A 22,799-nucleotide genomic window follows, 5' to 3' on the forward strand; every position below is an offset into this window, starting at 1 on the left:
AATTACTGCAGTTTTGCTTATTATTTCTACTTTGTCCCCGCATTTTCACGAGTTCTATTTTATGCCTAACCCCCTTCCTCAAGTCCAAGTCCATATCGCTCCTAATGTCCAGGGACCCGACAGCCCAAATGTTCGGATTCGCCCAACTTTAGACCGTTTACACACATCTCGACCATCAGAGCCACCCCAGCCACCCACAAACCCACCATCTCCCACTTCTTCTGCACGACATTACACCGGCACCGGCCCTTCACAAGTCAACTGGATCTCTGCTTCTACTCCTCATGTTCCTAGTCCTCTGGGCACGAACGCTCCCCGATGGCCATCCTCCATTCCTGCCACTCCCTACGCACACCACCTCGGCCATTCCGTCTCATCTCCCTCTCTTCTGCCAGCCGCAGCTGCCGGATCTGGCTCTACGATTTCCATTCCTACCTCGCCCTCGACGCAGGCGACGGCCACAGAGACGAATAAGATGTATAGACATCCTTCGTTGTCGAGCAATCGGTCTCTGCAGCTCGATATGCTTTATGGTCGCGAAGGTTCTGGAGATGGAGAGTGGGATGAATCTGATCGAGATCGGGGTGCGCAGGCGAGGAAGCCGTTGAGCCCGATATTGGAGAGGACGTATCAGTCGGCGGCGGTGGCGAGGAGGGACCAGACCTCGCTTGGGAGGGGAGGTACAGGGTCTCCTGGTACACCTGGTACACCTGCTTCGTTTGACCAAGGTACGCAATTTTTTTTTCACTTCTTCTTTCTTCAGCTACGAGTCGTTCCGTGGACTAGTTGTCTTGACAAATTGAATTGACTTTTTCTCTTCTTTGACGATGCCGCCAACAGTAGAACGTGGCTCGACCCACTCCGCGTTCCTTCTTCGACCTCTGCGTCGATCCATGTCCCAAACGTCGACTAGCTCATTCCGTACAACGGGCTCCCTCCAATCCGTCCCTCCCACCCTCCCCCAACTCGACCTCAGGCCCCCGTTCAGCCCAACCCTCCCTCTCTCTCATCATGCTAGTCGCTCAGGCCCACATTTTTCTACGGTATACGAAGACGGGACATCGGATCGCACAGGCAGCTTCGTCACAGCGAATTCCGTCACGGGAGTGACGAGGGCTGGTGGTTATGGCGGTCAAGGAAGGGCAGGAGACGAAGAGTCCGTGGAATCGGGCTCGAGTCATACACATATAGGCCACCCGTCACTCACGCATGAGCTCAACCATCAACCAATACCCTTCCTCGGGCTCGGAGGTTCATACCACCTTCCAACCACCCCCCAACCCGGCTCTTCCACCAACATCCTCAACACCAATCCCGCGTCCACCTCCCATCTCAAACCCAACCCTCCCCCTCCCTCCGGCCCTCATCCTGGTTCCGGACCAATTCCCCGTCCCAGTCGCGTGCAAGCGCCAGATCCGAATCCTCGTTCCTCGTCCTTCATCTACCGTCGTTGGCGCCAAGGCGTTTCGTTCGGGAGCACACGACCACATTTCTCTTTATCGTTTTCGTTCTCTCGGTCTTCAACATCCGGCCAAGAACGAAGAGAGGGGCCGAGATTGGTCCAGCTTCCGCCGTTGCCTGCGATTTTGTTCTGGGTGGGGTTCGTGGCGCCGTGGTGTTGGTTGATTGGGGGATGGTTGGTTGTGGAGGGTGAGGGGCCGAAGTTGCCGCTTTGGGAGATGAGAAGGCCTGTGGAGGAGGGTGGGAAGGAGAAGGAGAAGTCTAAACGGGAGGGAAGGGGAAAGGAGTTCGAGCCTCAAGTTGCGCCTGCATCCGCACCTCCTGCGTCCACGTCCACACCATCTTTACCTCCACCTCCACCTCCACCTCCACCTCCACCTCCACCTCCACCTCCGTCTTTACCGCCACCGCCACCACCTGCCATCATCGCACCCTCCACTTCATTCCTGGACATGGACATCGAGGCACGACCGCACGACCAAGTCAACGCGGGAGAAAGTGAGAACACGCGCTGGTGGCGACAGTGGGGTCCTCGGGAGAAACAATCTCCTCGAGGCCCTCCGACGGGGAACGAGAAGATAGTTTTGATCAGGATGAGGACGAAGGGGGCGGAGAAGTGGGTCGTGAGGTGTAGGAGGGCGGCGGTGGTCAGCGGGGTGCTTTTGACGATTGGGTTTATTGTGGCAGTTGTTCTGGTGAGTCTGTCGAAGTGAGAGACTTGGCGTTGTTATTTTTCTATTTTTGCTTGTGGACTTCATAGACTGTGCTTTACCTTGACCTCGCATTTGCATTCGACGGGACTTTCAAGAACCTTTCCGGTCTGCAGTTTGCTTGGACCGGAATAATGACGATTTTATGTATTCAATGTGGCATTTCAGACGTACAAACACACCTTTCATAATGTACAATAGCTGGCATCTTGCACGATACTCTGCCGTCCGACTTCATGATAAAATACTTTCATTTACGACACTGTACAATCGCATCTGTATTTATCAGCCTCATGAGGGGGGTTAGAGCAGCCCCTTCCCCCTGGCTACCTACTGTACCAGCTTTACTGTACACTTTTTGGGAATGAATGCTGTTAACACGGTTCCACCCTAAACCATATGCGTCTACCTTCTTTGCCCCTCTGTGACCCATGAAGAACAGACCAAAGACGTCGACCAAGTGATGTGGCGCCCCGGAGCGCCACCGCACGAAGTTCCCACCCCTCGGGGGGCTGTGGCCGAATGCTTCTGGAAGGCGCGCAGGCTCTGCCAGCTTTGCGTTTCCCTTGCATCGAATGATGCGTCTCCATGGCCTACTCCGCCCTCCTCTATCCTCTAGCCTTTCTCTTGCTCATCGTCGCAGGCAGCGTCGCCGACTCATTGACTCTTAGACGGGACTCAGCCCGTACCCATGCTCTCCGACATTTTACGGGACTCCCATCACTCAACGGCGCCGATGGGAACGACCCCGACCTCGAACTTTTACCCATCGTCCTCGTCGCCTCTGTCGACGGAAAATTCCATGCATTGAACAGGACGACGGGGGCGGTCATATGGTCTATGCCGTCGACGGCGACGGCGACCACAACAACAGAAGTAGACTCGGGTGGCACGCCCACACCTGTACCTTCCGCCCTCGACCCTCTCGTGCGCACCAAACATGTCGAGTACGATCCTGATTTCGACGAGGACCCGACGTCGCAGGAGACATACATAATTGAACCTCAGTCCGGCGACATCTACGTCTCGTCATCGCCATCTGGCTCGCTGCAGCGCCTACCGCTTTCTATGCCACAGCTCGTCGATATGTCGCCTTTCAGTTTCGGTGACGGGGACAGGAGAGTGTTCGTCGGGAGGAAGAAGACATCACTGATGGTTTTAGAACTTGAGACGGGAAGGGTCAAGGCTGCATTGGACTCGGAGTGTCCGTGGGATCCGTTCGAGGAATTAGTGGACAAGGAGGAGGAGGAGGATATTGACCTGGACGAGCTGGATGGGACCATACCTTCCAGAGAGTACCCGACCGAAGTCTATATCGGTCGCACAGGTGCGTCTGTGTACAGCCTCTCATCAGATACTTGGACGAATGCGCCTTGCAGATTACCATATATCCATTCACACCCGCCCAAGATCTCCCACCGCTCGTCGGCCACCTGTGCGCGACCTCTCTTTCTCCACGTATGGTCCCAACAATCAGGATCTCGACCTCCAGTCTGTCTATAGCCGTACGTTAGACGATAAATACGTCGAAACTCTTCCAAACGGTGGCATCATATCATTTAAAACCCGAAACATCGACCGTCCTTCCGATTCACCTGGCGTACCCCAGAACGATCCCATCTGGGGTCAAGAATTTTCTGCTACTATGTACGCTTTCTCGTGTCTTCCTATTTACTCCATCGCGAATATTCAACTGACCACAAACCTAGTGTGGCCGTCTTCGACGTCGTCAAATCAACCACTCGCTCTGATCCCTTTGTCCTCCTCCAACCCCGCCCACCTCTTCAAGACGTCTTCCCTGCCTCCGACCTCACCACCGCAGCTCGCAACGCACACATCAATCCCTCCTCCGCCTACGTCGGCCTCGTCGAACAAACCGGCTCCCTCTTCGCACTCTCACCCGACAACTACCCCCTCGTCATCTTCGGCCCGAACTCGCACGACGGTCCGTCTTACTCACTCAAGGGCATCGAAGCGCCCCCTAACTCCAACCCCAATATCGACTCTAACTCGCACGTGGGCAAGGCCGGGCGTAACACCAGGCCTATAGGCGGCGACGACGCGATGTGGAGGGCGTTATGCAGGAGCGGGAGCACGAATATGAGATGCCTCGTCGGCGTTCGTCCGCTCGAAGATGGCTCGCAGAGTCAGCTTGCGGCGAAATTGCTGGATGGAGCGCCAACTGTGCCATTGCCGATCGTGCCCTCGCATCCGCATAGCAATAATAATAGGGTCGAGGCTGGCGCGTATGGGACTGTGAATACTGCTGCTGCGAGAGCGGGAGCGAAGGATCAGACGGGGTGGAATATTTCGATTAATGTCGTTCCGCCGTTGGGATGGATCGGAGTTGGGGGTGGGGAGAGGGCGGGGGCGGGTGTTACGCTTGGGTCGTGGTGGGTTGTTTTGGTCGGGATGATGTGTGGTTTGGTGGGGTGGATTACGTGGAATGGGAAGAAGGGTTTGAAGGGAGGTGACGGTCAAGTTGTTGAGAAGGTTGTTATCGATGAAGGAGGGACCATGGGTGGCGAGGTCCCTACGGCGACTGAGACCGTTCCTGCCAAGCTGGTCAGCGAGCCTTCCACATCATCTTTAACTGGAGCGCTAGTGCCTGCAGTTGTCGAATCACCCTCTGCTGAACGGGACCTCCTACCAACAATACCGCAAACTCCGTCCACACCTGCACCTGCACGGCCAGCTCCACCACCCCCATCAGTACAAAAACAGCTGCCGCCATTACCCACGTCAGAACCCATCGCCACACCAGCAGTCGATGTTGCCCTCGACGACGGTGGAGATGAAGACAGTGACAAGGAAGGAGATGCGCAAGGGGCTGCACCTGGAAGACGGAAAAATACCAGGAGACGGAGAGGGAAGAAGAAAAAGAAGGAGGTGTCGATTGATGTCGATGGAGAGGAGGGTGGCGAGCAGGTCGAAGGCGCAGGGTCCGGCTCTGCGAACGGAGATGCGGTGCAAGGGCAAAGACAAGCAGAAGTGAAGCCTTCGACGTCTGCGGGTACACCAACGTTGGTTGTTCCTGCTACTCCTGCACCTTCTGTATCGCCTTCTTTGATAGTGTCCGATACCGTGCTAGGTAGGCACCAATATCTTCATCTACCCTTCTTTTACTCGTACTGACGGTATTCTATCATAGGCTTTGGCTCGCACGGCACCGTAGTCTACCAAGGCTCCCTTCAAGGCCGCGCCGTCGCCGTCAAACGCCTCCTGCAAGACTTCACAACCCTCGCCTCCCGCGAAGTCGCGATCCTCCAAGAATCAGACGACCATCCGAACGTCATCCGGTACTTCTACCAAGAATCCCACTCCGGCTTCCTTTACATCGCGCTGGAGCTCTGTCCCGCCTCTCTCGCTGATATCGTCGAGAGGCCGGACCAGTTCAAAGATATCAGTATCGTGTTCGAGCCGAAGAGGGCGTTGAGGCAGATCGTGAGCGGGTTAAGACATTTGCATGGATTGAAGATCGTGCATCGGGATATCAAGCCGCAGAATATCCTGGTGAGCGGTGCGAGGGCTGCGCTTGCGGGTGTTGCGAAGGATGGTGCCGGCGGTGGTAGTGGAGTAGGAGGTGGTGGTGGGATGAAGGGACACAGAATGTTGATCTCGGATTTCGGACTGTGTAGGAAGCTGGAAGTCGACCAGACGAGCTTCCTACCTACCGCGAACGGCATGATGGGCGTCGGCACCGTCGGCTGGCGAGCGCCCGAAATCCTTCGCGGAGAAGTCAAGCTGGACGAATCATCCTCCACGGACGATAACTCGACTTCGTCGCGCGATTCGGTCGGTACGACTAGGACATCGAGCACGGCAGGGGCGCATCATAGTCACAAGCCGACGAGGCTGACGAAGAGCGTGGATATCTTTGCGTTGGGGTGTTTGTTCTATTATGTGCTTACGAATGGGGGCCATCCGTTTGGGGATCGGTATGAGAGGGAGGTTAATATCTTGAAGGGTGCGGTGTGTTTGGAGGGGTTGGAAGGTTTTGGGGAGGAGGGGTCGGATGCGGTGGATTTGATTGGGAAGATGTTGCATGCGGAGGCTTCGGAACGGTACGTATCATCTCTCCTTTTTTTCCTCCCTCGCCCTGTGCATTCGGACTTGGTGCTCATTTTGGATCTTTTTCTGCAAACAGACCGGATACGACGACGTGTCTCATGCACCCGTATTTCTGGGATCCCGGTCGTCGTCTGGGTTTCCTTCAAGATGCGTCGGACAGATTCGAGATCATGGTCCGTGATCCTCGAGATCCACATCTCGTGCTTCTTGAAGAAGGCGCTATCGACGTCGTGGGTCCTGATTGGGTCTCGAGGCTGGACAAGATCTTCGTCGAGAATCTGGGCAAGTTCAGGAAGTATGATGGGAAGAGCGTGCAGGACTTGTTGAGGGCGTTGAGGAATAAGGTGCGTCTTGCTCCCGTTCGTGTCTGTGATCTTACTCGGTCGAGGCTTATAGGGTGTTGGGACGTACAGAAACATCACTACCAGGATTTGCCAGACAATGTTAAGCGCCACGTAGGATCCATGCCAGAAGGGTATCTGTCATACTTCACAAAAAGGTTCCCGAGGCTGTTCCTGCATGTCTACAACGTCATCGCGGATTCATCGCTCAGGCATGAATCGATGTTCAGGTCTTATTTCGAGGTGCCAGAGTTGAGTTGAGCGGCATTTTCCTTTCTTTTTCTCCTTCGTGTTTCTTGTTTATATATTCGCTGTCCTTTCGCTTGTTATTCGACTTGTTTATATATTGCGTCAGTGTCTTTCTTGTTACTTCAATGTGTGCCGGACTTCCTTTGGTTGTTTCCTGTTGCAGGGGTTGTCGTGGAGCTTGTTGGGCTTATGTTGATTTTTTCTTTCTTTCTGCCGATATATCATGGAAACCCCACCCCACACCGCCTCGTTATCACTTCTTTATTGATTTTACCTTTTCTCCCGCCGCTCTCTCTCTTTACTTGCTCTCTTCCTGCCTCTACCTCCTATCCTTTTCGTCCTCGTCCTTGTTTTCTCATCTCCGCATCGGCATCCCCGCATCATAACCAAACATATCGACCACATACACACATACACACACACATACATACATACGTATATACATAAGTACCCGTATAAAGCATCCTACTTTTTCTCGCTCTCATATCCCCGCAGTCTGTATCTGTATGTAATTGCTCCTGCTCCTGCTCCTACTCCTACTCGCGCATATCAACTCTTTCTTTTTGCTCTCCCTTTCGTATTTTTGTCTCATCAGCAGATTGGTCACGTATATATGCTTGGTCGGTCAGGTCTCAGCTGTCTGTTTTTTGCAATTGCATGGATATGGATATGGATTCGTGAACGGGCTTCCTGCGTGAAAGACCTGATATGTATTCGATGTAAGTGATCCGTGCGGAATGTTGGCTCTTGCATGGGCATGTACTATAGACGAAATAATGTATATAATCAAAACTAAAATTGCGCATGCACATCAACAAGGAATCACGAAGATACAAAACTTATCTGTCGAACGAACTTCTGTACTTGGTTCAGGAGAAGTACAAAAGTTACACTTCGTATGCGCCATAGTGACGAGAGTGGGATTTGAACCCACGCCCCCGAAGAGACCAGATCCTTAGTCTGGCGCCTTAGACCGCTCGGCCATCTCGCCCGTACATCAAAATCATTGTGAACCAATGTGATTCTATGACTTGAAGTAGAGCAACATGATCTAAGTTACGAGAAGAAGGTCCTGTGATATGCAGGAGACAAGGACAAGTGAGGGGAGAATGGTTTATATTGGATGAGAGGTGGCAAGAACTTGGAACGGACCAGGCGGATAGTAGGAACAGAGTCAACAGACTCAGACGTACTTATGATGAACACCGTCATCCTATCATCGGCCGCTGTCATCGGATGATTGTGGCGTCCAATACCCATCGTTTTCGACGCAGAGAGCCGCCCGCAATGTAGAGCTAGAGGAGACGCATTACGGCGGAATACTTACATCGGGTATATCGAGGAGATTGTGGCGCCGGCGCGCCAGTGATAATTGCAGTACATGGGCTATGTGCTGCCAGCCTCCAGGAGAACCCGCCATGCGGGTGGTCATGACCACGGTTGCTGGTTCCGTTACTCGACTCATTAACGAGGAGGCCTGGTCCTATCAATCAGTATTTAGGCCGCCGAGGCCTATGGCAGACACCAACAATGCAATCACATTGATCAAAGAGCGCAGCTCTCGAAACAAATACGTAGCAGTTGGGGCCGTTTGTAGAATTGCGGGTCCAGCAGCTTCCAGAGGTGGTGTATCGAGGAGAAGTCCAAGAATGGTTTCAAAGCTTCGAACGACGTGACGGAAGTAAACGAAGGCAGCGGAAGTTTCCGGGATGTCTCCAGTGAACTAATTATTCCCTCTCACGAGCTTCTTCACCCATACGTTCACTTCCCACACCGTCAACATTGTCTCAGGCCTTTTTGACTGGGATACCTTTAGCTTATGACCCACATTTGGAGAGCCCCATGATATACTCATCAAGGACTTGATAATTCTACCAGCGTCCAGAGCCTTCCTGATTCGGGTTCGAATCGGAAGGGATGGAGTACATCCAGATACCGTTGATTGGGCTCCTTGATACTGTCCTCCGAAACGAATCCTCCATGGGTAAAAAAATGATGTAGGTACCACAGAACTGGAACAACAATGATGGTCGCAGAGCAAAGTTTGATGCGCTTCATCCAATGAAACCGATCCTCATACCCGCCCGCCTCACAGCTCCATTTCTCCTTTGGATATATCGGCCCTGTACCCCTTGTCGCGCTCTAAAGCGTCCACTCACTTGTTCTGGCTTTCTTTTGTTCCGGTTGTCTACCGTCTCTGGATTCTGGTATGCTGTCATTGGCCTTCGGAAAGCGCAAGAGCAAGAAGAATGCGCAGCCGATTCGAGTGGTCAAGACCGCTGTTGATCCAGAACCTTTTACAACTTCGGGAGTATTGGAGATCAGAGCGACACCTCGGACTGTACACAGTGCTCTACCTGAGCAGGCCTCTGACCGCAGCCCTCGCGAGCCCTCGTTCCTTGACACTCCTTCTCCTCGCGTAGAACTCGAGTTACCGAACGAGCATTGGTTCTCTTCTGATATCCTCAGTTTGGGCCCTATTCCAACTGCCGTTCCTCCTAGAGGCGACTCTCTACCCAGAATCGAGGAAGCCGAAGCTGGTGAAGCTGGTGAAGTCTCCGGGAAGGAGGATACACAAGAAGTACGTTATCTGTATCCTATTTCAACGTAATGCGCTGAACCGTCTTTCCTTTATCAGCCCTCCGTAGGCGTCGAACAAGACGAGGTATGTCCCTTTTCATACCAAGACATATTCATACTCACATCTGCACAGCGGGCTGGGGTCGTTCGTAAATCCGCCAAAGGTGCTCCCGCTCCGATCAGGATTCCTAACCCAGAATACCACAAATCGTCCAAATACCAGATTCAGCGTTCTGCCGGTGCATCAGCGGAACATCTGAACGTGCGCTCGAACAAAGATACTACGGATGCCTCACCTTTGATAGCTGACGACGCGTCCACGATATCTACCTATACCCTCCCTGGATCTATCATTGGTGGCAGCACGCTCGACCACCGTTATTCGCGGTATCTCACTCGTCAAGACTCGGCCACTCTTCCTCATGGAGAGCATCCTGGATCGACCTCTCCCCCGTCGCGAAATAGACCTCTGAGCTCCAACACCATTTCGTCCTCTTCTGGGTCGAGAGTGACATCTTCCATACCACCTGTCCCACCCCTCCCGACCCCCACTTCCCCCGCAGAAATTTCAGTCACCCGGTCGAATGATGGACAAGGTGGGCATGGTACAGTGACGGGTCTATCGGTATCCAAGTCGAACCGGGCTGCAGGTACCTCTCGACAATCCAAGCCGCCTGTAACGCATCGGATGGTAGAGACTCCCCCCGTCTCACGCACACCAAACACCACCCGAATCTTCTTGCCTGGAATGCACATGGCGCATAGTGTATCACCGGTTACTGAGGCATCTGCATCTATAAAGTCCTCTCCCGGGACGCCCGAGCGGGAACCTGCAAGCTCGACAAGCACGAAGCGGTCGCATCCTTCACCGCTTTCTCGCCCAACGCGGACCGGCACATCAGACAGCGATCAATACCTGTCTCCCTCGACGTACCCTCAATCACGCGCATCACCACACTCGAACTTTTCCACCCCCTCCGGTGAAGACATCGACGAGGTCTTGTTGGATCAGTATTTACAGCCTGATTTATTTGGGAGGAGTCCAAGTACTGCTTCGTCTGCAGGTGCAGATGGCCATTCTATCTCCTCTGCGAGTGTGGGAGATAGTGGTTCGAAAGGGAGAAAGACTTCTTCTCAACTGTCTGACAACCGGGATGCACTCCGTCAGTCCTTTGCATGATCATCATTCTATTCTAACTGACATTGACTTACATGCTTGGAATGCCTAGCTACATCTGCTGATTCCAAGACTCAGTTATCTTCACGCATACGGTCTTCCTCTCTTGGAGACCTTCGGCACTCTCGTTCTTCTCCTCCGTCCAAACCATCTCCGCTTCATCCTTCCGCTCTTCATCCCATCGGCGAACGCCTACAGGAGAGTCCAGGTGTTGAATCCAACGGCTTGAAATCCACACCAGGCATCTCTCACCTTTTCCTTCACCGCCCGGCGGATGTCCCCTCGAGTGCTTCCACAAGCTCTCACTCCTCGGCGGGTATACTCGTCTCAAGATCGAAGGTCTCTCCTTCCGACAGCAGCCATTCACAAACACATACCCGTCCAGTCGATTTAGCTATCATGCGCTTCCGTGGGCATCAACCTCTCAATCCCATAACTGTCGTCCGCGACCCGACCGACCCTCTTTCTTTTGATATCGCCGTCAACGACGAGATCGATGAATCCGGAGGGATTTCACCACCATCGAGTGGAGAGCGCCAAACCTTCCCTGAGACTCCCAGTGCCTTCAGTCCCATGTTCTCAGCCAACCGTCGGAGTGCGTCACCTGGAATGTCTCCCGCACTGGCCTCAGGACGCTCGGATCAGAACTCAGCCTTCAGGCGGATGCGAAACTCTGCAAGATTATCATCGAAGAACTTGAATCGCTCGTTATCCCATGGCAAGTCTCTCACGCGGGGCCGCTCATGGAAGAATATGAACTCCAACTCTCGTTCGCCGCTGATGCCATCCGAGCCTGTTCCCTCTACGTCGGCGTCCGCTCGCGATCAAAGCGGGCCTCCGAATGACTCTGGTGGTGTTCTGCGGATCCAATCTGCCACCCAGTCGACAATCCCACTCCCATCATCATCCTCATCGCTGCCCCCAATCTCACCTCCACCTCCACCACCTCTACCCACCTCATTCGGACTACAACCTTCACTTCTCCTCGTCCCTCCACCCCCTCATCGTGATTCGGCTACCAAACTAGTTCCCGGTCCCAGTCCAGTTTCTCAGCGGCGTGCGTCTCCGTCTCCATCTGGGACACACAGCTCGTCATCATCCTCACGACATCTACCAGCATCTCTCTCATCACAATCAACTGCGCCTAGTTCATCATTAGTATCTATTGCGCCACCCGCACCCACAGTCTTTCAAGAGGTCAGCTATCAGGGTGTGGCACCGCCCAATGCACCTCCTCCGGCATATGATACCCTCGCCAACATATCCGAATCAGGGGCTCATGCTCAGACGCAGTCGCAGACAATCGCTCCAATTAGCACCGTAGGTGGTCGTCGTACTTCCGGTCGGCCTCCTCTGCCTATCGGACCTCGTAGTCGGACCACTCCAGGCACCGCACCGCTCTCTCTCGACAGAAACAGATCGGGCTCGACATCATCTGTCGGATACGGCGGTGCAGGCGGGGCTAGCACGCGAAGACCGTCAACCGCCTCGACTGTGCACCCGCCCTCAGCTCCTCGTTTCCAAGCGAGTCGAGTAAAGTACAAAGGGTACACGATGGAGGCGGCGAAATGGAAATTCACATCCTCCGAGCTCCAGTCCATCGTCTCGCGTGCGATCAGGCAGTCCGCCGAGCCATCATCGATTCGACTTCTTCCGGTGAACACCTTGGATAACGAGTTGCCTCATGAGCTGGAAAGGCTGGAGGCGCTTCAGGCGGAGTTAAAGACGAAGTATAAGCTGCAAGTTCGCAGGCGCAATAATCTCCTTACTGGTCTCGCCGCACATGCCGACGGCGGTCGGGAGATCAATGCGCATTCTTTGAGGAATCTGGTGGATGATCTGCAAGACGTGTCGCACACGCTCGATCAGGTTTCGGAGGACCTTTACTTTGCGAGGGATCAGGCGGCACAGCTGGTCGCGCTTGAGGTGACGCATGCGGGGAGTGCACTCGCGATGGCCTTGAGGAAGCTTAACGCCAGCTATCTCAAGCGGTCCGCTCAGGTTCAAGCGCTTCAGGAACAGATCAACGCCCTGGAGGCGGAGAGGGAAGAGGCGTGGTCCGAGGCTCAACGAGTGGCGCAAGATCTCGACGACTTGAACGATGTTCTACAAGACGTGCATCCAGGTAACTCGGCGATATCAGCTAGCCGAAGATCTAGTCGCGTTTTGGCGTCGAGGAAGTCGAGCATCAGGGTGTCAAAGGCGGGGTTAAGGAGGAGCAGTAGTATTTCTGGGAGGCGTAGTCGAGCTTCCATGGGGAGCCAGTTCTGCGCCAGCGGGATCCCGACAGGCTCTTTACCGTCATCTGCGTTCCAGTCGGATCTCGTCATTCCACCAGTACCGCCTGTGCCGCACGTTATGCCTCTTGGGATCAATACGAAGGATTTGTCCGCTCGAACTTCTGGTGAGTTCCTAACTTGTAGAGTTTCTGACTGTGGAACTGATCTCGAATCGTTCCACTTCGCGCCAGCGTACACCTCCGACTTCAGCCCGTCCGAGGAGACACACGCGCTGCATGAAGCCCAAAGAGAGCTCTGTACCATGCTCGGCATATCAATACAGGATATTCGGAGGCCTCGCCAGAGGCCCTCGTCTATGTCTGCGTCCCCTGATTCTGTGCCTTCGAGGATGAGCTTGGTTCCTATACCGCGACCACAACCAAGACTAAGACCGCGTTCGGAGATCATCGGAAGTCGAGCGAGTGCGGCTCATAGAGATATGGGCGTATTGGATGCTTTTCAAAGTTTGCCGCCAGATGATGTGAGTCTTCCTGCGAATGATCGAACTGAGGAACTGTGGGCTGACTGTGGCCTTTGTTTCTCCTCCAGCGAGATATGATAATGACTACGCTCGGACTTTTGGAGTAAAAGAGCCGTCTGACCATCTTTGTCTCCACTTGTGTGATATTTATTACTTACATCGTTATTTACTTACTGTCATCGAGCTGTGCTTCGACCACATTCTTGAACCTCAATACCCCTCCCTACTACCACCTAGCATCGGCGTCTAGGATTTCGATCTTCTTGTCGCTCTTTATTTAGTCTTCAGCTCCCTTTCATGCGGACTTCGCAGATATTGCTGCACATGGCCTTTCACGAGTGGAGGACTTATCCTTCTTCATTTACCTGGGTGTATCTCTTTTAGTGGCCGGTGGTTGCCCATACAGTCGTTGTTGTATGATTCTTGACAGTTCGCGCTGGAGCAACACGAACAGGTCTCTACACCACACCCTATATTGGCTGCGTGGCGCTAACTTTGAAATTGAAACACCAATCCCCGAAAACCAAGGAATGGGTATGATCATTTGAAAAGTATCTCTTACACGACACTTTCGATAATGATAAACCAGCGACATCAATAGATAGCTACAGTCCGTGAGGATGCATCTAGTAGGCCTCGCGCTGAGTGAGGGTGATTTCGAAGGCGCCAATGTCAAACGTCGACACGACGTTGTGCAAGAACACGTCGCCCCTGGAATCGATTGTGAATGTGAGTAAGTCGCTACACAACCTTCGACGTATTAGTGAAGGTAAATGGTCGAGCACTCACAGAATGAAGGTGTTGTCCGGCTCGTTCGCGCCACCGTCAGTCGTGGCAACGATGCACACCTCCGCCCCAGAGTCATCGGTCCCAAGAGGCAGAATCTGGTCAGCTGTGTCGATAGTGAAGGTGGTGCCATTGATTACAACGGACATTTCCGGAATTTCAGCGTCGCAGTCGACGACGTAGCCTCCAACGTCATCATTCCAAACACCTGCTGGGACGAACTTAGAGGCGTAAAGATCGGCAACATTAGTTGGGAAGTAGTTGAGCGTAGTGCCGGTATCGAGAATGACTGGACGGAGATAAAGTGATGCACTATATGAGCCTGCCGAATATGCCCAGAAATATCGAAAGAGCGTGACTTACTGTTATCCGTGGATATATCGCCGAGAGTATCAGAGCCATTGAAGACAAAGGATTGTACGTCGATGGTGTAGTAGAAGTAGCTACAGTGCAAGATGCAACTCAATTATGCCATTTGAGACATATTAAGTATATGCACGTACGTGAAGTCCGTGCTATTTGTGTCATTGCTTGGGGTGAACGTCGAGATCGAGTATCCCTGGATTGGAACAGTTGTCGAAGTGTTGGTCACGGCCACAGGAGCAATTCCTCCGAATGCGAGATAACCAAGGTTCGGGTCGAAAGTAGAGTTTTCCTCTGCCGAAAAGTTTCCTCGGTTGAGCGCGATAGAGAAATCTGCACAGAGCTCTGTCAATAACGGCTTCGCAAGCGTAAATAAGAAAATATGCCGTACATGGCTCAGAGACGGCACCCTCGCTCACAGCAGTATAAAAGAAGGGATTGTAGAAAAGACTGTTTCCGAACCATTCGTCAACAGAGGGATCGTCTCCGTCGTACACACTCGTCAAATCGGGGTGAGCGAGGCCAATCAAGCCGCTGCTGAAACCTACGAGAACACCTCTTAAGTCTTTCTTGTCGGGAATCACGTAGACCGCAAGAGCCCCTCACCGTCGCCATTCCAGTAGGAGTAGTTCACAAGAGGAAGAGTTTGGTTTGTGACGGACAAGCCTCCAATAGCCACTGTATCGTAGCCGACGGGCCCATTCAGGAACTCCCCTATAAACATTGTACAGGGTGAATATGCAGTCGTGACTGATGATGAATTAGAGTAGGGCACCCACCATCACCGTACGAGATATTGAAGTTATGATCCGGGAAGTCAACGAACGTCGAAGACGCATTGGTGTCGAAGGTAGGACCAAAATTGCATTCCTCCTCAGTAACAGCATTCGACGCCGAATCGACGCAAAGGAAGCCACTCTCAACGAGCCAAGTATCCGCGCTACATCCACTCTGTAAGTCTGTCACGAATGGTCGAATAGCGATATCCTCACCTGCCAGTATCCACAATAGCATAGAAAGTTTGTCCTCCGACGGTGATCTCAGTGATGTATTCCTCGTCCAAGTCGCTGCCGTCAATCACAGCAGTACTGTTGATCCCTGCAGCCGAGCGTAACGAACGCAGAATATCCTTCTTATGCTGAGTCTTCGAGACCTTCCCTGTGAACGATGCGACGAATTCTGCGCTCGGGAGCTCCGTACTCCTTGCCTCGAGCGAACGCCTGGGAAAGGTGACATGGCGAGCTGTGATGTGGTCGACATGTTTCAAGGTCGTCGAAGCCCGAGACGGAGCGCGTTGGATCAAGTCACCGGCTGCAGAAGCAAATCCGGTCGACGCAAGGGCAAACAGCCCAGCGAAGACCTGGGTGAGAACAGGAGACATTTTGGACGAGACCTGGGAGCGGATCCCACTGCCTTTCTCCTATATATACCGTATGCTCTTCGGTGCTGAGCTCAGGAGAAGCCATCTAGTGGTATGCAACGATCGGCACATTGCAGTGCTCGTCATAAGGACTTGAAATTGTATGTCGAAGAGCCAGAATAAAGGAACCGAGGCACATGGCGTCGTTAGCGAAGAGGTCGTTATCAGGCAGGGAACATCGCGTTCTCGGGCACGCGATGTCCGGTTTACTGGAAGTTGCAGAAGTCTTTTTGCTTACGGTCATGCCTACGTTAGACTGCACCATCAGACCAAGACCACTCAACGAAAATTAAATGAACGTAGTGGAAAATGATGCACTCACATGCTTGTCTGAGCCGTAGCATACCCCACATGTAAATAATAAGCACATAATGCAGTGAGGGTCAGTTCTGCAAGGCCAAACTAATCATAGGCCTGTGAGTTCGGCGAAAGATGCTTCCGTGCAAGTTCCGTTATGGCAGACGTATCCCTACCTATCCGCCGCGCACCGGCGAACACAGGTCGTATGTTACATAGGAGGCATGTGGGCAGAAGCGATAGCGGGACGAATAGTGGGGGAAGGGAAGAAAGTACGAGCTATATGCAGCCATCAAGCTGACCAGGTGCCATTCAAATAGGAACACGCAGTTGATAAGACTGTATGCAGAGGTTCTAACAACAAACGAACAGACTTATCCGCAGAGCGAGCAATACATGGAGCGACAGCAGGCAGATAAAAGCATGGTGAACATTTTACGATACAGATCGAACATTCGAGAGAGCAAGACGAAGCGGGAAGATGGATAAAGGACTGTAAAGAAACCATGGTGTGAGAAGCGTCGGCTGCAAATAGGAACAAGGAAGACGAGCAAACCAGGGGTGGCACAGGGAGGTGGCGAGCTTCACAAGAGACAAGAAAGAAAACGTGCTCAGTACGCCCAAGAACTTTAATGGCGCGCTCTCTTTCGTCGTACTTTGATCTCACCCGTCGATGAAGCAGGTGATGGTAGGGCTTGAGGAGTTGAATGGCGACTAAGCTCCTGTTCTTGTTCCCCTTGGTCATTCCCCATCGGCTCCCCTTCTTCCTCTTCATCTAGAGGTGACCTTCTACGCTTCCGCGAGGCTCTAGGCGTAGCCTCTGCATCACCTCCGTCCTCATCTTCGCCATCGTCTTCCTCCTCAGTCTCCCGTGCCTGTCCGCGCGTCCGCTTCTTCGTTGGAGACTTCTGTTGGGTCTTCTCCTTCGCCTTAGGCTTAGCACGAGGTCGACGCGGTGCCGTGATCGGAGTGGGGGGTGCTACAACTTCATTTGTAGCCGCCGCAATGTCTTCGGGTGGCTCGGACGGTGGTGGTGGAGACAAGGCTTGATCACTCTCTGGTTCAGAAGCCTCCACGGGTTCTGGTTCCGGTTCCGAGTCTGAGAGACGCTTCGAGCGACGGACAGCTCGTGGACGTGGCCGAGATGGTCTAGGAGCAGTTGGCTCGCCATTTGCGTCAAGCATGTCGTCGACGATATCCTCGTCGTCTGTGGTAACGACGTCCTTCGATTTCGCCGCTCGGCTCTTCGCACCGCCTACGAGATAAGGAACTCATGAGAAACAAACTCCAAGTATTAATGAGGGAGGATGGAGAAAGTGCGGGAGAAGACGTACCTTTCGTCTTTGACATCACGTTGGCAAGGCGTTTTTCGTACGCTCGCTGTGGCTCCCACACCTGCGAGGTGGGGGCAATCTCGACCTTGGCCTGATCCAGGATCTGATCCATATGCGCTTTGCTAGATCGAAAATGACAGAAAGAGTCAGTGGACGAGGACATTGACAACAAATTCTAGAGGGTACGCACATTTTCAAAGCATCACGGCTTTGTACAGGCGCAACCAAAGGGTGTAGTACCTTGAAGAACAGAACGGCTGTATTACGGCCCTTCTTGTTCTTGTTTGCCTCGTACAAAGCAAGACGTTTACCGATCCAAGTCAAAAGGGTCGTGTGGATGTTGATGATATGTTGCGTATCAAGCCTTCGGACCACAGACAGTTGAGCACCACGAATCCAAAGACATCCGGAGAGCATTTTTGCCAGCGCCACAGAGGGACCCTCGGACGAGACCACACCATCAAGCAATAAGGTAAACGACTGGAATGCGATATATGAGCACTGATTTTAGGCGAAAAAAGCGAACAGCGTACCTCCTGGAGAGCTTCGGTGATAACATCGTGCACACCGGCTCCGTTGTCCTTATAGAGCCCTTCATCTTTCAAGACCTCAGCGACAGCTTTGGAAAACGAATCGACAGCGTGGCCCAAGCGACCATAGTGTGTCAGAACGATAGCGCAATGACGCATGTGAACTGCGCCAATCCGGACAGCCTGGAGGAAGGTGGACACGAGGCGGATGAACGCATATTCACGTTCGAGGAAAGCTCGGGTGGCAGGAGGGGTTTCTGAAAAGTGAGTCGCCGGCGGAGAAGTGTCAATTCATGATCCTGCAGTACGACCACCAAAAACTTACTTATTTCCCTTTCCTTTGCACCTTTCTTGCCCTTCTTCGCCTTTGTACCTTTCTTCTTTTTCGACGGAGCGGGCTCGTCCTCCTCTGAGCCAGAATGTTGACTCTCGTCACCCTCGTCTTCGTCAGCGCCTTGGCCCTGGTCATCACCCTGATCATTTTCAGCTAACTCTTCCGCAAATCTTTCGATCTCAGCTTGTACGAAGCCTGCACAACGGTATTGGACCTCGTCATCCAAGGTCAACGCACGCATGGCGGAGATCGGGGACGGGGAAGGACCCGAAGGGTCTACCACTTCCGGGGCAAAAAGGATGTGAAGATTCATGAGATTTATGAACGCCTGCAATTGTTGAGGTCAGTTATGACAATGGGGTGGGTGAGAACGAAAGTACACGTACGGCTCGACGGACGCCGTCTGCGGTGTTGGACTGAGTCCCAACGGCATATTCGACTAACTTCTGGAGCAAGGCCTCTCGCTGCTCTAGGAAGACCTCTCTGAACCTGACCTCCTCTGGGGAAGGATGGGGTTCAGCAGTCAGGTACTTTGCCTTCCACATTGTGTGGCAGGCTAAAAGGTCAAGACATTGTGCGACCATCTAGGGGCAGCAAAGAAGTCAGCTTCTTCGTATGCGATTGGACCACACAGAGCGATGGACTTACTGCCTCTTCTTCCTTGTACCCCAACTTTCCCCTCTCCGCCAACGCATTGATAATATCCCACGCACTACTCTGCTTGCCTCCCTCATCCTCTTCCATCCAGCCGGTCATATCCCTATACCCTGCCAGTGTCTTCAACCTTGTGCAGATCACGCTCAAATTGCGGACCTCGTCCTCGTCAAAACTGGCGATCTCGAGCTCGTCCCGACCTCCGATGGCGTCTCGAAGGGAAGTAGCGAGTTCGTCTTCGAGTTCGAGGATCTTGGTGCTGTTAGCGTTAGAGAGGGCGGTGCAGTGGAGCATGAAGAGGATGGTATCGACGGATTGGGCGAGAACTTTGGGGGAAGAGTGGGAGGTAAATTGTTTGGTGATGTCGCTCCAGAGGCTAGTGTAGGCCTGTCAGACGGCAAAGAAAGAAACTGAGCCAAAAAAAAAGGGTCGAACAAGCGGCAAATAACACTCACGGTCATCATTCGCATCTCGAGATACAAATCGAGGTCCATGAGCTTGGGTATTGCGAGCACTTCGGCGATGCGTGTCTCGTCGGTCTGGTGCTTGGCAAACAGCCTCGGAAGAGCCTTGATGAGCGCACGAGTGATGTTGGAAGACGTTGGATCTTCTTCTCCCTGCAGTTCGGAATCGTAAGAGGAAATTCGTGATATTTAAAAGATCACCACTTACTTTCTTCGCGGTCTGCTGGGCGATCGACTTAGCTTGCCTTAGCGACGCCACTAGGACCTCCAGCAAGACTGCTTCCTCGACCTCGTCCAGCCTCCACGCCTCGTCAACGACACTGTCAGTATCTCCGTCTCCATCCAACTCGCCATCAGCATCTCCGTTCACCTGCTGCTTCCCCTTCTTCTTCTTCCCCCGCGCCCCAGATCCGCTGGTACCCTCGCCTGCCGCCGAGTGGTCCAGCAGTAGTACGTCCAACAAAGACTCCCAGTCACTGACCGGATCCACCTCGTCCCAAAGGCTCTGCACGACCAATGCCGTCCTCGTCTTTGGATCAGACTTCATAAGCGCCTGAACCTCCCTCACACGAGCATCCCTCGAGAGTCCTCGCTCCGCTGCCTCATCCTCGTCACTATCCCCAGGAGAATCAACAACCTTGTCCAAAGCCTTCCCGAGTTTGACAAGCAGCGTCCCCAGCGCCTTAACGCCCGCCCTCTCCTTCTCCTTCCCCTTGGCGTTCCTCTTCCCAACAAGCCTCTCCTGAACCGTCTGCTCCCAAATGGCTCTAACGAACCTACTGACCGCCTTCCTAACCTTCATTTCCTCGTCAAACACCAAAAGACATAGAGCTTCCCTCTCTTTCTCGTGGTGATCCTGCAGGCACCCAATTTCGTCCATGGCTGCCAACACCTGGATGACCGCGACTCTGACTGAAAGCTCAGTGTCGGCCGTGGCCATTTGCACGAGTCGTGGTATGAAGCGTTCGGTGAAGGTGTCAAGGGTGAGGTGAAACTCGGACTTTGAGTAGGGGAAAACGAGGGATTTGACGGCCTCCAATCGGACATGGGTGTTCTGGTCGGAAAGGACCCAGCCAACATAACGTAGATAGTCAGATTTAAGGAACTGGGAAGGGTATTTCTTGAACCAGAGGCCGAGAGCGCGAACACACTCTGTGCGAATCGTAGGATCGAGGTCGCGGTAGCGGTGAACGAAGACCCTATAAATGACCATATGGTCAGAAAGAGTGCAGACATGGTACGGAATGAGTAGAACGCACGTGTTCACGATTTCGTCGATGTAATCCTTCAACTTGTCCCTTCTCTCCCTAATCTCGTTCGCCCGACTGTTCAGATCTTTCTCTCTTGCGCTCGCCGCCCCCTTCTTCTTGTTCGACTCGCCCTGTTTCTGTTTGCCTACTATCTCAGCCTCCTTCTGCACTGCCGCAGCTACATCGCAAAGTGCAGATTCTACTTCAAGAGCGATGACGGTGGAGGTGTGGCGAAAACTTCGGAGTTGCGAGGAGGACATAGGAACGACCCAGTTCTTGATGGTAAGCATGAGGTCGCTCGAATATAGAGAACCGAGTTCCGCAGAGGATTTGATTAGGCGTTCAAGAAATTCGGAAAGCCCTTTGTGGAATTTCTTCAGGTAGGGCAGTTTGGAAGTGAGAGGATAGGGGGGAGCGTTGTCCTATGATCCGCCGAATGTAAGAAACGACTAGAGTACCAGCAAAACCAAACCACGCACCTGTTTCAACGCCTCGGTGAAGTTATCCAGAGCATCAACCACACCGTCATAGTCCACCGCTGCGTCCGCATCGACTGTGTCATTGCAACCACAACACCGGAGGATACAGTTGACGAGTTCTGCCTGAGCGGGCCCTGGAGACTCAGTGAGTGACTCGAGGAAATCCTCCACTGTTGACTGCAGCGCAGCTGAAGGATTAATGATGGCGTCTATAAGTGTACATGACAGAGAGCTTCAGCATCCAGAAAGGTTGAATACAACAGGGGAAATGCGCACTGAAGAGTACGTTGTCGTTGTTGATCTTGGCCTCCTTCGCGACTTTATCCGCGTCAAACGCGTCTCCTGCTACCTTAGGTTTCCTGCCTCTTCGAGCCCCAGTTACCGGCGCCTTAGGTGTGGCTGCTGCTTTCGCTGTGCGCGGCCGTTTGACGGTGGATGTCGCCTTCGCTTTCCCCTTCGCCTTGTCCGGGCTCGCACTTGTCTTCTTCGCTTTCGGGGCAGGATACTCCTCACCTTCTTCCTCTTCACGTTCATTGTCCTCGTCAGGAAACTCGGCCCCGTTCATATCATCATCGCCCTCGTCACCAGTATCAACATCTGTGCGTTTCCGCTTCTGTGAAGCTCCTGTACCCAAATAAGCGTATCAGAGGCATGTACATCGCAGAAATTGGGTGTAATGCGTGCCTGAGACAAATACCGTGGCCTGCTTTCGCTCTCGGTGTGAGCGTCGCGGTTGGGACGAGTCGTTCGCGTTGTCTGACTGGGACATGGTGGTGGTAGGACTAGAGACGCGTTGGGTCCAAATCAAATCGGCGCGTTGATTGAGGCCTGACGCGACTCGTGGGAACGTGTCACTTCATCCGAAGCGGCCACGCGACTCGCGCTGACTCGCGCTCTTGAAGAAATTTCCACCTGCCAGGCCGAGAAAATGGACAAGAAAGGTCGCAATAGTTCATACGGTTAGGGTTTGTCTGGCATAATTATGCAGCCTAATCATTGAAAATAGGTTTCGAAGCCGAATCAAGCTTGATACGTCCCACTCTGAATCGCGTTCTGTGTTCCCTGGCACAACTCACCGACAGAGCTACAGACTCATCCTCAGAGCTAGCTGCCGTTCCGCCCACAGACGACACTTTCAATAATCGGTCCGACTGTCTTGTTCCTGTGCCTCCACTGGCCGTCTTTTTGTTCTCCGTCGACCGCCACTAGCACGCCACCCCGAACTCGCCGTAGTAGCGCCACTGTGAATCTTCCATTATGCCCGATGTTAGAAAAATGCCTTCCCACTGCATATCTGACCACATGCTAATATATAGGCTAAACTCAGTGCGTAACCTCCAAAGATGGAGAAAGGGTGCCACTGCTTTCTTGCCTCTCAAACCCGGCTTTGAAGGCCACTTCGACATACTCGTCCAAACAATGGTCCACTATCACATCCTTCTTATAAGCTGTCCTGGCGCTCGAGAGTTTCTGTTACTCCCCCAGTTTTCATTCAGGGCCCGGTTGCCTCTTGTTACCGCTTTCCTCACTGTGTCTTGC

General features: G+C 53.1%; 5 protein-coding genes and 1 non-coding gene across 6 annotated transcripts; 3 read left to right on the forward strand and 3 right to left on the reverse strand.

The window, feature by feature from the left end:
• Positions 1-61: 61 nt before the first annotated feature.
• On the forward strand, positions 62-2,550 carry STEHIDRAFT_168102 (uncharacterized protein; the record flags this gene model as incomplete). The annotated part of the gene is made up of 2 exons (XM_007303524.1): positions 62-728; positions 841-2,550. 2 exons carry the CDS (start codon positions 62-64, stop codon positions 2,172-2,174), a joined length of 2,001 nt encoding a protein of 666 aa, XP_007303586.1. The 3' UTR covers positions 2,175-2,550.
• Positions 2,551-2,759: 209 nt separating this feature from the next.
• Positions 2,760-7,313, forward strand: STEHIDRAFT_96379 (uncharacterized protein; the record flags this gene model as incomplete). The annotated part of the gene is made up of 6 exons (XM_007303525.1): positions 2,760-3,498; positions 3,551-3,818; positions 3,881-5,262; positions 5,323-6,235; positions 6,319-6,586; positions 6,656-7,313. The coding sequence occupies 6 exons, from the start codon at positions 2,760-2,762 to the stop codon at positions 6,842-6,844; spliced, it is 3,759 nt and encodes a 1,252-aa protein (XP_007303587.1). The 3' UTR covers positions 6,845-7,313.
• Positions 7,314-7,741: 428 nt separating this feature from the next.
• On the reverse strand, positions 7,742-7,823 carry STEHIDRAFT_t140. Its single transcript has one exon. It is a non-coding gene; the product is annotated as a tRNA-Leu (tRNA).
• Positions 7,824-8,957: 1,134 nt separating this feature from the next.
• STEHIDRAFT_168104 (uncharacterized protein) lies at positions 8,958-13,785 on the forward strand. The gene is made up of 6 exons (XM_007303526.1): positions 8,958-9,413; positions 9,471-9,497; positions 9,546-10,575; positions 10,642-12,993; positions 13,060-13,349; positions 13,418-13,785. Exons 1-6 carry the CDS (start codon positions 9,042-9,044, stop codon positions 13,454-13,456), a joined length of 4,110 nt encoding a protein of 1,369 aa, XP_007303588.1. The 5' UTR covers positions 8,958-9,041; the 3' UTR covers positions 13,457-13,785.
• A 102-nt stretch (positions 13,786-13,887) lies between these two features.
• Positions 13,888-15,880, reverse strand: STEHIDRAFT_139051 (acid protease; the record flags this gene model as incomplete). The annotated part of the gene is made up of 8 exons (XM_007303527.1): positions 13,888-14,060; positions 14,139-14,424; positions 14,499-14,578; positions 14,639-14,831; positions 14,890-15,042; positions 15,105-15,212; positions 15,278-15,438; positions 15,491-15,880. Coding segments are annotated over 8 exons (1,456 nt in total), but the record flags the coding sequence as incomplete, so codon positions are not given.
• Positions 15,881-16,457: 577 nt separating this feature from the next.
• On the reverse strand, positions 16,458-22,041 carry STEHIDRAFT_96383 (uncharacterized protein). The gene is made up of 13 exons (XM_007303528.1): positions 21,945-22,041; positions 21,537-21,884; positions 21,261-21,469; positions 20,791-21,203; positions 19,740-20,730; positions 19,523-19,684; positions 19,062-19,454; positions 18,800-18,997; positions 18,405-18,741; positions 18,083-18,336; positions 17,740-18,029; positions 17,550-17,671; positions 16,458-17,470 (listed from the first exon to the last, which is right to left on the reverse strand). The coding sequence occupies exons 1-13, from the start codon at positions 22,027-22,029 to the stop codon at positions 16,845-16,847; spliced, it is 4,428 nt and encodes a 1,475-aa protein (XP_007303590.1). The 5' UTR covers positions 22,030-22,041; the 3' UTR covers positions 16,458-16,844.
• Between the last annotated feature and the right edge of the window lie 758 nt (positions 22,042-22,799).

The sequence above is a fragment of the Stereum hirsutum genome (genome assembly GCF_000264905.1).
Source record: "Stereum hirsutum FP-91666 SS1 unplaced genomic scaffold STEHIscaffold_6, whole genome shotgun sequence".
Classification (NCBI taxonomy): Eukaryota; Fungi; Basidiomycota; class Agaricomycetes; order Russulales; family Stereaceae; genus Stereum; species Stereum hirsutum.